At 47.3% G+C, this 12,303-nt stretch overlaps 1 protein-coding gene across 5 annotated transcripts; it reads right to left on the bottom strand.

Annotated features, from left to right (window-relative positions):
- Positions 1-921: 921 nt before the first annotated feature.
- Positions 922-11,104, bottom strand: ogdhb (oxoglutarate dehydrogenase b). 5 transcript variants are annotated; one of them, XM_052050586.1, is made up of 23 exons: positions 11,005-11,104; positions 10,189-10,462; positions 8,660-8,806; positions 8,482-8,575; positions 6,761-6,876; positions 6,529-6,683; positions 6,314-6,460; positions 6,154-6,244; positions 5,898-6,077; positions 5,698-5,826; positions 5,299-5,478; positions 5,068-5,220; positions 4,675-4,777; positions 4,427-4,555; positions 3,959-4,109; positions 3,759-3,886; positions 3,321-3,499; positions 3,165-3,236; positions 2,967-3,092; positions 2,585-2,657; positions 2,059-2,222; positions 1,828-1,982; positions 922-1,612 (listed from the first exon to the last, which is right to left on the bottom strand). In XM_052050586.1, the coding sequence occupies exons 2-23, from the start codon at positions 10,387-10,389 to the stop codon at positions 1,489-1,491; spliced, it is 2,997 nt and encodes a 998-aa protein (XP_051906546.1). In that variant the 5' UTR covers positions 10,390-10,462; positions 11,005-11,104; the 3' UTR covers positions 922-1,488. The 5 variants fall into 5 exon arrangements, with proteins under 5 accessions (XP_051906546.1, XP_051906547.1, XP_051906548.1 ...); XM_052050587.1 differs by having other exon boundaries at positions 10,189-10,459; positions 11,005-11,043; XM_052050588.1 differs by lacking the exon at positions 11,005-11,104 and adding an exon at positions 10,579-10,940 and having other exon boundaries at positions 10,189-10,455.
- Positions 11,105-12,303: the final 1,199 nt, after the last annotated feature.

Here is a 12,303-nt window from a genome sequence, read left to right as displayed (position 1 = left end):
GCTTCCTGAGCTTGAGTGTATGTGCGTGTGTGTGTGTGTCCATGTGTGTGTGCGTGCATTCCAATAGGGAGGCTTTGGCAAGCGCAGGAACATTCCAGGGAAATGGCTGCTGCTCATGACCTAGAATAACACACAACATGACTGACTACGAGTGGAGGGGGGCGGGGGTGCAAAGGATGGGGGAGCGGAGTAAGGGAGCAATAGATTTGGAGTAAGAAAGGTTACAAGGGGGCCAGGTGAGGGAATGAGGAAGCAAGACGGGAGGCTAAAAGGGAAGGAGGCAAGGAAGGATGAAGGGACTGAACTTAATGACCTCTCATGACATCACCACATCAACAAGTGTGTGCATGTGGTCATGAGAGGATATAAAAACCTTAAAAGTAGAGTAAACTATCCTGTGAAATATAAACAAGACAAAAAAAGTAAAGAAATCAAAAGCTTTTATAAAGTGTAACTAAACCAAAATGTATTTGGGTGTGCCTTTAAGGGGTGTGGCCTTGTGAGTGACTTGAACGAGTTTCAGATAAGGCATATCTGGACACTCGATTGTATTCCAATTTTGGCTCGCAACACAAAGAAAAAAACATTTAAAAATCCAGCAAGCGTCTGCCTTTGTGTCATGTTTTCCTGCTACATGCTCAATTGATGAGCCTCAAATTGACGCATGATGCCCTCTAGTGCCAGAAAAAAGAAATTACATCGCTGCGACCTTGAACCATCGCTGGAGTCGATATCCAGGATGATTCTGTGCGAAAAGTGGGGTTCGCCCTGGCATTCACACTTAAAGACAATTTACGTCTTCATTATACAGAAATTGAATTTTGGTGAGCAAACCCTGGACTGATTGGTAGCCAATCACAATTAAGCGCATTAGCATTCACAACATGTACAATGGGCTAGGATCACATCACACCTCTGACATTTATCAATACCATTCTTTAATTAGTGACGCCAAATGTGAAACATTCTAAATAAATACCTGACATTTCAGTTGTCTTTGCATCAAAAGTCAAACTTGTATTTATTTTGCTAATGTATCACAAAATGTCCATCCTATGAGGTAATGACACTTTGGCATCATTAGTCACATCATCAATGGTTAAAAATAAGTTTAAAATCCCTGAGAAATGTCCCTTGGACTACAGTTAAGACTGTGAAAAATGATTTCACTTTCATATTGATCACAAAGTATCAAAATATCTATTGCTAATTTACGCTAGCCCGTTGATGGTGACATTATAGAGTAGCATTAAGATAGCAGCCCTCGTTAGGCTAACTGACATGCTTGGTTGGCAAATTTGGCTTGACTGATTTCTGTTTTGTCGTAACTGTGAGTCACAACCAGCTTCCGTCCCTTTTTTGCCTCATATTTACAGTCTTCTTTAGATTTGGATGAACAGATTTGTGCGTATGGGTTTCCATGTTTACGGCGATGCTACAGGGCCGTGATGGCGGACCCTGTGAGCGGCTCAAGGTCCTTGGAGGTGGTCACCTATGGTTTACTGAAAAAGCGTTGAGGTCAAAGGTGGTGTTGAGGAGGCGTTGCAATTCCGCCAGGTGGGTTTGTTTGTTTCCCGTCGCTGGGGCGGCTGCAGGATCGCGGCCGGCGTACCTGACAGAATACACACAACCAAGCGGTTAGCCTTGGGGTTCCAATTAGGGATTGGGTCAGGTTCAGAGTTAGGTTGCTTACAGGTTGGGATTTAGAGTTATGGTGAGTAGTTAGTGGTATGGATTGGCTTTGGGGTTAATGTTCGGTGTTTGGGGTAAAAGTAAGGGGTTGGGAGAGGGTAACAGATCAGGTTACGGGTTAGGTTGCCCTCTCACCAAATGGGCCGGGCGTGGCCAACAGTGGTCTGGAGGCGGGGCATGACGTAGTCGTAGTAGCCCTGATTCTTGTGCTCTTCCTGACACCAGACCAAATCCGCCTGTGCGTAGCGCTCAGTCTCGGTCCGCACCAGGTCAAACGGAAACGGCGACAGCTGCGATGACCAGTCACGTTAGAAACCCTGACTCGTGAATGGCCGAGGTGACGTGCTAGACCGGGTGCGGCTGTACCTGCTCCACACGGACCAGCGCCACGGTGGTGTCCAGGTCTCGCTTGTTACGCTCGCGATGCAGGTCGTAGTAAATCTTTCCACTGCAGAACACAATTCGCTTCACGCTGGTGGGCTGGGTGGACGCTGGACCTTCATCTGGGATCAAACGCCTGAAGTGCGTTCCTGTGGAAGGGGGCAGAGTAAGGGTCCCTAATCACTCTGCGGGGTTACTGTAAATAGTGGGACTATATAGTTGACGAAATGAAGAAGGGTAGGTGTGAATGATTCTGATCAAGGGACTGCGTTCGGAATGTTTAACTCATTCACATCTCCCGAATTAATACATCGGGATATATTGAACTGTTCAGTCAATTAATCCTTTCAGGTACAGCGATTACTATCGTGCACAGCTTATGTTATCATCTTACAGGATGCATGAAAGTATTAAAAAAAATTTAAAAATGTCACGCCACAGCTCAGTAATTGCTGTCACGACAAAAATCAAACAAAACCCCAGAAACGGAACATTTTGTATTTGTGCTCACCTGGCAGCATGAGGTCAAAACTGGACCGAGCCTCCGGGTGGCGCAGTAGTGACTTGGGAGTGAACACGATCAGCTGTCATGACAGAAGAAGAAGTTGATGTTCCGATAGGGTTTCAGGTTTGGCTATGGATTGATGTTTGGGTTCAGGGGATTATTAATCTGGGGTTACGTTAAGGGTCAGGGTTGGAGGATTATGGTTCATCTTTCAGGGGTAGGTTTAGGAAGTCACAGTTCAGGATTAGGCTTTGGGTAGGGGGTTTGGGTTCAAGGTTAATTTTAGGGTTAGGGAATATGGTTCGCGGGTTGTGGTCCAGGGATCTTCATAGGGTTCCGGGGTTCCTGATTTGGGTTCAAGGTAGAGCAAAGTAACGCAGCCACTGACCGGCTTCCTGAAGGGCAATAGGATCTGTCGGCGAAGAACGTGGAAATAGTTGGCGGGAGTGGAGCAGTTGACTACCATCCAGTTGCAGTCGTACAGCTGCTGAACGGCAAAGTCGTCGTGCTGTTTCTGAGAAGTTAGGCGAGATGAAAACTTGACATTTACTGAAGTCAACGAGGCGACAGCAGGACAGAAACTCACCGGAAACACATCCGGATCATCCTTGCACATCTGAAGGAATCTTTCTGGGCGGGCTGACGAGTGTTCGGGACCCTGAGCCGCCATCATGTCGCATCAAAAAGGATAGTATTCCTTATACCGTACACAAGAGCCGCGAGTTGCGAAATTGGAACGTACCATTCCCTCCATCCCGTGGGGAAGCAGCAACACGATGCCATTCTGTCTGACCCACTTGGCCTGACCCGAGCTGATGAATTGGTCGATGATGCACTGAGCCGTATTGTGGAAGTCTCCAAACTGGGCTTCCCACAGAATCAGCGCGTTGGGGTTGGCCATGGCGAAGCCTAATTCGAAACCTGACCGCATACAGGAGAACAAGGATACAGCGGAGGTTCAGGTCGATTCAATTTTGGAGGATTGCTGTTCAGGGTTCGTTGTTTGTGGTTAGCGATTCGAGTTAGGGCTCAGGGTGATGATTGGGGTTCAGAGTTAATGTGAGTATTGCAGGATGTTGGGTTTGGTTTTAGGTTTAGGGTTAGGTGGTCTGGGTTTTTGTGGATAGAGATTCGAGTTTGGATAAGGCTTGGGTGTTAGGAATATTTGTGCACCGCTTACCCAGGACTCCATATTCTGACAGTGAGCTGTTGCAGACGGTATATGTGGCCTGGTCGCTGGAGATGTGGTTCATGGGGATGCAAACCTTTTTGTCTATGTTTTGGTCGTGAAGAACGTGATGTCGATGGCTGAGATGCAAATGAAACCAGTCAGATGGTGACGGTGGAAACGTTTTTTTGAGATTATGTAGTTACACCGACCTGAAGGTTCCCCTCTCGACGTCCTGACCACTGAGACGAACGTGGACGCCTTGTTTGAGCAGAGAGCCAAAGGCCATGTATTCACCCAGCGACCAGTCGCACACGCGCTGCTTCACCATGTCCGCTCGGCCCTTCAGGATGCGACTCAGACCTGAAACGCCACCAGACTTAAACCTAATACACAACATGACCCAAATCTAAAACATGACAAAACACAAACCTGAAACATGTCAAAACTTGAACCTGAAACACATCCAGACTCAAACCTGAGCCACTTAAACCTGATAAAATACAAACCTGGAACAGGACAAGATGCAAACCTAAAATCACATCAAGGCACAAACCTGGAACATGATCATTCTTATCTAAAATGCAAAAAACTCAAAGCCTGCGAGAGCCAAACCTGAAACCGATTTGAAACATGATCAGAATTAAAATCATGTAAACATTCGAAAAGAAGGCCAATACCTGGATGGATAGTGAAGTCTTCCACAGGGACTGAAGCGGCCACCTGTCCAATGTGGCCAAGCTCGTCCTCAGTCAGGCCAGTGGACTGACAGCTCATCGTTTTGGGACGGCCATCGTCAGTGAAAAAATCTAGCGAGAAGTTGAGAAAACAGCCTCTTGACTTATATGTTGTGAGGGTTAAATAAACATTAATAACAGTCATCGAGGGATGCTGTCGGTGTGAAACCGGTCCTGAATGTTGGTCTCACCAGGCCAGGGCGAGTCCAGCCAGTGTTTGATGTGCAGGATCTTCTCATCTTTTGACCGAGCATAAGCTCGCTCGCAGATGTTGTCGTACTTAGCCACTTCCTCCTGAGACACAAAATGGCCCCTTGTGGGTTAGGTGCTTAACTGGGAAGAGAATAAAGTCATCAAGAGAACACAGACCGGTTTGGGATCGGTAATAGTCAGGTGATTGTGGATGTCACAGAGGTACAGATTTGGATGGTGAATGTGTATGTTGTGATTGAGCAAGATCGTATGACTGCACTCGACCTGCTCGATTTTTGCCACAGGAACACGTAACTGGCTTTAAACCTGAAGGCTAAGACTGGAAACCCGATTCAAAAGTGAAACGTTTACTTTCCGTGGAAGACATTGACCTCGTACTCCTGCACGGTGACCACCCCCTCTCCGATGAGCTTCTGCGCCAATTTGTGCAGGACGCTCTTCTGCTTCTTGATCTGCTTGTACATCAGCGGTTGCGTGAACATGGGCTCGTCCATCTCATTGTGACCGTTCCGCCGGTAGCAAACCTAAAGACACACCGCTTCCAGTATTGAAATCTAAACGTTTTGGACACCGGAGCGATCCGGAGGGCGCGGGTCACCCACCAGGTCCACCACCACGTCTTTGTGGAAGGTGTTCCTCCATTCGGCCGCCACGTTGCACACGTACATGACCGCCTCGGGGTCGTCGGCGTTAACGTGGAAGATGGGAGCGTTGACCACGCGAGCCACGTCTGTGGGATACGCGGACGAGCGAGCCATCCTGGGATCTGTGGTGAAACCGACCTGTGCCGAGACATGCTGGTCAGCTAAAGCGCAGGTTTCTAACGCCTGCGAGCCAGATCCCGCCCTCCGGCTCATTTTATGTCGGTGTAGGAATACAAAAGTCGCATATATTTTGCAGCACTGTCAACTGAACCGTTCCTTTGAATCCGAAACTGGTTTACCACCCTCGAGCTAAGGACTCCCCCAATAAATGTTGGAGGCAAGGCGTGAATCTGGCACCTGGTTGTTGACCACCACGTGCACGGTACCATGCGTGGTGTAAGACGGCAGGTCCGACAAGTGGAAGGTCTCGTAGACGATCCCCTGACCGGCAAATGCGGCGTCGCCATGAATGAGGATGGACATCACCTAAAGGACACGCCAAAGGATAACAAAAAGCCTTGCCGGACGGTGGCGATCACGCATGGGGTGACACTTGCCTTCTTGCCCTCCGTGTCTCCGCTGTAGAACTGCTCGGCTTTGGTCTTGCCCTGGACCACAGGATCCACCGCCTCCAGGTGGGACGGGTTGGCCACGAGAGACAAGGTGACCATCTTGTTGCTGATACGGTTTGTCCTCCTGTGGAACATTCCCAGGTGGTATTTGACGTCACCGGAGCCCTGACAGCAACGCGAGGGGAGGGGTCAATGTCAGTTTGGCGAGAGCATTCACAATGACAACGCTTTGGTCCCAGACCTCATCTGCTGACTCCAATTTGGGATCAAACTGGCAGAAGATCTGGTCCAGTTCCTTGCGAATGACGTTTGCAAGAACATTGAGCCTCCCTCTGGACAAAAACAACAAGCGTCAAAGACCTCATGAAGATCCGATGAAGAATTTTGCCTTCTTTCAGAACCTGTGCGGCATTCCCATGATGACGCTCTCCACGCCACTGGCGCTCGACTTGTCAATGATGGTCTTGAGAGCCGGGATGAGCGACTCGCATCCTTCCAAGCCGAAACGTTTCTCAGACGACCACTTCCTCTGGAGGAACTCTTCAAACCTGTCAAGAGATACAGAAGCTGCATCCTCTGCTTGCGTCATGCTCTCCCGACCTCATCGTCCTCACACCTGGTGGATTGGATCATCCGGGTCAGCATGATCCGCTTCTCCTCCGCGCTAAACTGCAAGATTCCGGGAGTCTCGAACCTTTTTCGGATCCACTGGCACTGCTGCACGTCATTGATGAACATGAACTCCACGCCAATGTGCTGGCAGTATGCCTCCTACACGACGGGGAGGTTTGAAGCTCAGAACCCTGGCGTTGTGGTGCAGGGTCTTATCGGCCGTGTTTATACAGCACCTCGAGGCGTCGAATGATCTCCCTGAGGGGTAACGCATCCTCGTTGCCGCCGATGAAAGTGGTTTTGGGAAGGCGGAACATCTTATCCAAGTCTGAATGATCCAGACCATAAAAACCTGTTGGTGAGAGGCAGGATCATTATAGTGAAATATCCTCCAGGAAAATGAATGAAGATGCCATCCATTTTCTCATTTCCGACCACCAACGTCAAACCACCGAGGAGGCAGTAGGAGATTAACGTGGAGAGTTGGAACCTATGAGGGTGGGATATGTGAAGTCGGTCAACAAAGTTAGGAACCGTATGAAGCAGGGACACGTCTGTTTGTCTGTGTTCTTGCTGGAGGCCAGCTTGCGATTATCACAATGTTGCGTGAGCACCTCAGATAAGAAACTTGCACTGCCAGCACGTGAGGGGGGGATAGTACAATATGGCTGCGTCAACTTGTGTTATTTAAAACGACGTTTAGACTTTAACCCGCGCTTCTCTCATTCCACCCATCCCGCCCCGTCATCATAGAAGCAATGCAATTGCATTACAGTACATCCAAGGAGACGCTGATAAGCAACCTTTGAACCTGATGCTGATTAGGCCTCATGGGGTCCACCTCACATACATACAGTCACAACTCACAGGAAAAGTTATGACTGAATCACAACACAGATAAATGAGACAGTGCAGTCGAGTTGGGACTTAGTCATGTACTGTGCCTGCGAGTCATCTGTCTAAAGTTTTAACTTTCAAGTTTCAAGCATGTCCAAAGTGTCAAGCCAAGAGTCGCCATAAAAATTCAAATCAAGTTGATTTTCTCCCCCCCAAGAACCTCATACTTAAACAGGACTTGAGTCATATAGTTCAAGTGTAAGACATATCGAGTCTTTACGAAGTTTTCACCAAGCAAGTCCCAGGTCCTAAAAGTAATTACTGAAATCAGACATGTCAAGACGTGGTGTTCAGACCACAGTCAGGTGGCTAGCACGCTAATGACTTCAAACATGTCAACTCTTTCGTACTTTCTAAAACTGGTGTGGAAAGTCAATTGTTATCTCTCCCAGGGACACCGTGGTTAACATTCCGCGTTAATCGCATTATTGTGTTGTTATTGTTAGCGTAGCAAAGGGGGCCCCGCCTTTAGTGGCGCTAAGCGCTTTGTGTCTATTGGGGCGCACAAATGCACAATTTGCCCCCAACACTGGAAGGAGTGTTCACATCCAAAAATGTCATATAACATTTCCAGTAGATTAGCTCAACCCACTAGCTTCCCGCTAATTTTGGCTGCCTTGCCGTAACAGCATTACGTTAACTGAATTGAATATAACTTTATTGTCAAATGTGCTGTATGTGTAGCTAGGCACTGATTAGCTACATGGGCTCAAGATTTATTAGTAGGCTAGCTAATAGGAAAGCTAATGGCTGCGTAACGAGGTCATTGAACAGCAAATAGCATGTTTATATTTCATTAGCAAGAATCGCAGTGTTTGGTTAGCAGGCTCAGGCTAGCGGCAGATAAAAATGCAAGTGAGTGGAGAACATGATGTGCGGTTGCACAATGAAAAGTGGACCAATACAATGTTTTTATTCACTTCAATTCAATGATGTAAAGAAGAAACTATGGAAATAGATAGATGAAACTACAAGTATAAAATATAATATGATTACAGGATAAGCGGTGGGTTGCCGAAAACGGATGAATGCCATAAAAACAAGAAAAAAGTTCCCTCACCCACTTTCTGGGAGCCAATGCTACAGGGGGAATCATCCAGGTCCACGCAGCTGATTTCAAGAGGGTCCAACTTGGCAATGTGATGGCCTCGCAGCTGCAACAACATCAAAGACCCATTGTGATCAACACTTAAAAGTCACTGTCCAAGCGAAATATAGCCAAATCGGGCACAGGTTACCTGGTAGGTGCGTATGAGCGTGTGGACCGTCAGATGATCCCGCACCAACTTCTCCACGTCGGGCTCGGTGCTCAGCGGAAGGGTCCCTCGAAGAGGCGGTGGGCTTTGGTGGGCGGCATGCGCGTTACGGAAAAAAACATCCCACGACTGCACGGAGGGGCAAAGGATAGGCTTTCACATACTTTTATGAAAAAAAAAATCAATCTTTGCAAGTTTCTAGAAGATGTATAATCCCGAGGGCCTTCAGAGAACTGCTTTAGAGCGCCTCATTGTCGGTAGTGAGTGTGCGCATGTCAAGGCGGAATGGTAAGAAGCGGTGAGTTTTTAAACATTTTTCTTTTGATGTCCAACATGAGTCTCCAGTGCATGGACAGAGGCTCTACGCTGAATTGGCTGCTTTAGAGCGCCTCGTTGTCACGGCATGGAAAAACCTGACGGGATACTTACCAGCCACCCGAGGCTTTGATTACAGCTGACGTGGCGTGATTTCGGCACATTTAGCAGTCTAGCCCAAAGCATTTCAGAGCAGAAAAATGGCTTCGATTGTCACAATTTTCAAGCCTCATTTTATAGACCTGGGGCGGCTCCGTAGTCCAGTGGTTAGCACGTACACTTCACAGTGCAGAGGTACCGGGTTCAATTCCAGCTCCGCCCTCCCTGTGTGGAGTTTGCATGTTCTCCCCGGGCCTGCGTGGGTTTTCTCTGGGTACTCTGGTTTCCTCCCACATCCCAAAAACATGCATTGGAAGCTAATTGAACACTCCAAATTGTCCCTAGGTGTGACTGTGAGCATGAATGGTTGTTTGTCTCTGTGTGCCCTGCGATTGGCTAGCAACTAGTTCAGGGTGTCCCCTGCCTACTGCCCGAAGACAGCTGGGATGGGCTCCAACACCCTCCGCGACCCTAGTAAGGATATAAGCAGTTAGGAAGATGAATGAATGAATTAATTTTATAGACCTGTCCATTTTAATCAATCAAACTTGGCAGGGTTGTTCATAACACCCTTTTCTATTGTGTCAAATTTACAAGATCTTTTTTTCCACTTTACAAAGACCGTGCTATCTTCTTGTTTTCCACGGGAGAGTGTTTTATTGTCTAACAAGACATGGCAGAGGTTGCTCTTATCAGTTTCAAAGGGCTGATGTTTACAAGGCTTCCATTCATGATTGTCTACTGGGGGGGGGGGGGCATGAGATGGTTGTCTGTGAGGTGGATGCACAAACAAGGGCCAAAATAAACCAGAAAAATTAAAATATATATACATTTATAATTGTGGAAAAGAGTTGACCAAAGAGGCTGATGTGTTATAATGTCAATGCACATCACTGCCACCTGTAGGACTGGAGTGGAAATACATCGACTGCAATTTTGTTGTGAGATTTTTGGTTGATGAAGATTTCAGTAATAATTCATCATGAATAAATGTCAATATTTGTCTACTGCGAGAAGTTGCAATATTGTGTCAGCGGTGGTATTAGAGTTGGAGTAAGTCGGCTAAGTCCCAACGGAACGTGACGAAGTTTGTGTACCTTGTGTACGCTGGCGGGCTCCTGCAGCCACGCCTGGTACATTTCCTCCATGTAGGTTCCATTGGTGCCGTTGACAAAAGTTTCTGCCGCAGCTGCCGACTTTGTCCTGCGTCCTCTCTGGACCGGCCCAAAACAGCACTTCCATGGGGCCACCGTCAAGGGCGGGAGCCTGGCCATCGCTGAACTCATCAAACGATGCATCCTGGCTCCTCCTTTGGATGAAGAATGAGGTGTCAACTGGCGACCAGTCGACTCGCCCTCCAGATGCTGCCTGCTACAAACACAAAAGTTACACTTCCGTAGACGCCGCATGTGGAAATGCCATCGATCGCTATTTATGTAATATCAATATTTAGAGATACATTGAAAAATTAATCATGTTACATGCACTTGCCTGACTCCGCCCTTTAAATGACGTCACACAACTATGGGGTCCGTTCCTGATGACGACTGTAACGAGTTACACCGCCCCTTCCCCAATCTCCGAATACCCCCCCCCCCAACCAAGGCCGGCGGGGCCCTGCGTCACGTGACGTTGAAGGCGCAACGTCCAGGTGGGGAAAATACTCAGTATTTGTAAGCGGAGGGAACGCAAACAAACTTTAAATGTTTCAAAGTTGCCCAAGGCGCGACTAAGACATTCTTTTAACGACACCTACCCACACTGACAACAAACAGGGCGTCCTTAAGTGCACTTAAAATGCATCCACACGTGAGCGGTTCGCTCCACGCACGCACTGTACGTCATCAACATTTTTAGCAACAAGCTAACTGGTCTAGAATGGAAATATTTGAATGGAACGTTCATTGACTTACCTCTGTATCTGTGTGTTTGCGTGAGTCCCGTCGCGTCTGGTGCGTGAGTGTGTGTGCGCGCTCACCGCATGGTTGGGGCGGGGGCGGGGGGGGGGGGGGTTGTTCACGAACGCATGACTGACAACAAAACAAATCGATGATTTGTTGTCAGTCATCCTCCTTTGGGAGGAGTGAGTCAGAGACATTTCAACATTTGTTTTGTATATGGACCATGTCATCAAAATTTAGGATGGATTTTGAAAAATATGTGTGTGGAAAAACTTTGGTCTAATGACGAGTTTTGTACATATCTTTCCAGTCTTTTTCGGCTGTTAACTGGCAAATTTTACTGACACAAAATTAGGATTTCAAATTCTCTTCCAAATATTGAAATATTTCTTGTAGAAAGTTATGGGTTATTTTTTTTCTTTCTTTGATTCGTCTTTTCTTTGTTTTATTCGGGGTTTGGTTACAGTATTTGTTTTTTTCCTAATACAATTTTTTTTTTTTTTTGGCCACGACATTCATCAAGGAGGAGACTCTGTGCTTGGTGGTTGCGCCTTCTCGGCAGCATGGGTATACCAGCACTGTTTTTGACTGGAGGAATGTCGGCGACATTTGACTGTCGTTGCTGGACAGTCCCGGGGCGCTTGTGTCTTGCGCCTGTAATGGGCAGCATTTTTCACAGCCCCGCTTTGTTCAGCGGAGAGATCGGTGCTGTTGAACGGTCTGCGGCTGGATGGATGGAGGTCTTGAGGAGCCGACAATGAGAAGAAAGGAGCGTTGGCGCGGAGTGCCGATGCGGATTTGGAGCTGGGAGTCGCGGCTTGGAGTTTGAAGCGGATTACGTGGGACAGGAGAAGTGAACTAATCTCTTTTCGTCAATGGATGCTACAGCTTTGTGTTTGCTTTCAAAACTTAGCTTGTAGCAGACGTGTGCACATTTTCAGCATGATGTCTCTGATCCACTGGTGAAAGGACACTTTGATCCTCTCCTCTTTCATCTATAACTGCTTCAGACAACAAAGTGTATGCAGAAAAGTGGTGAAGATTGCACGACCGTCTCTGTCCTATGTGTTGTCTTGTGTTATTTTTGTTATTTTTGACTTAAAAATGGCGCCGCGAGAGTGGCTGCCTTTCCAGCAGCTCCTATTTTTTTTGTTGTTCTACTTCTTCCTTTCATAACTTTGCTGCTGTGAATCTGGAATTTCTCCATTGCGAGACTAATAAAGGTTTTCTTAATGACTCTTAACAATATACCTTGAAAAATATTGATGTTCCTGTATTATATACTAACATACAATTTGCAGATTTTCAAGT

The sequence above is a fragment of the Hippocampus zosterae genome, chromosome 18 (genome assembly GCF_025434085.1).
Source record: "Hippocampus zosterae strain Florida chromosome 18, ASM2543408v3, whole genome shotgun sequence".
In the NCBI taxonomy this organism is placed as follows: domain Eukaryota; kingdom Metazoa; phylum Chordata; class Actinopteri; order Syngnathiformes; family Syngnathidae; genus Hippocampus; species Hippocampus zosterae.
Note: the sequence above shows the minus strand (reverse complement) of the source record. Positions and strands in the feature narration are given on the sequence as shown.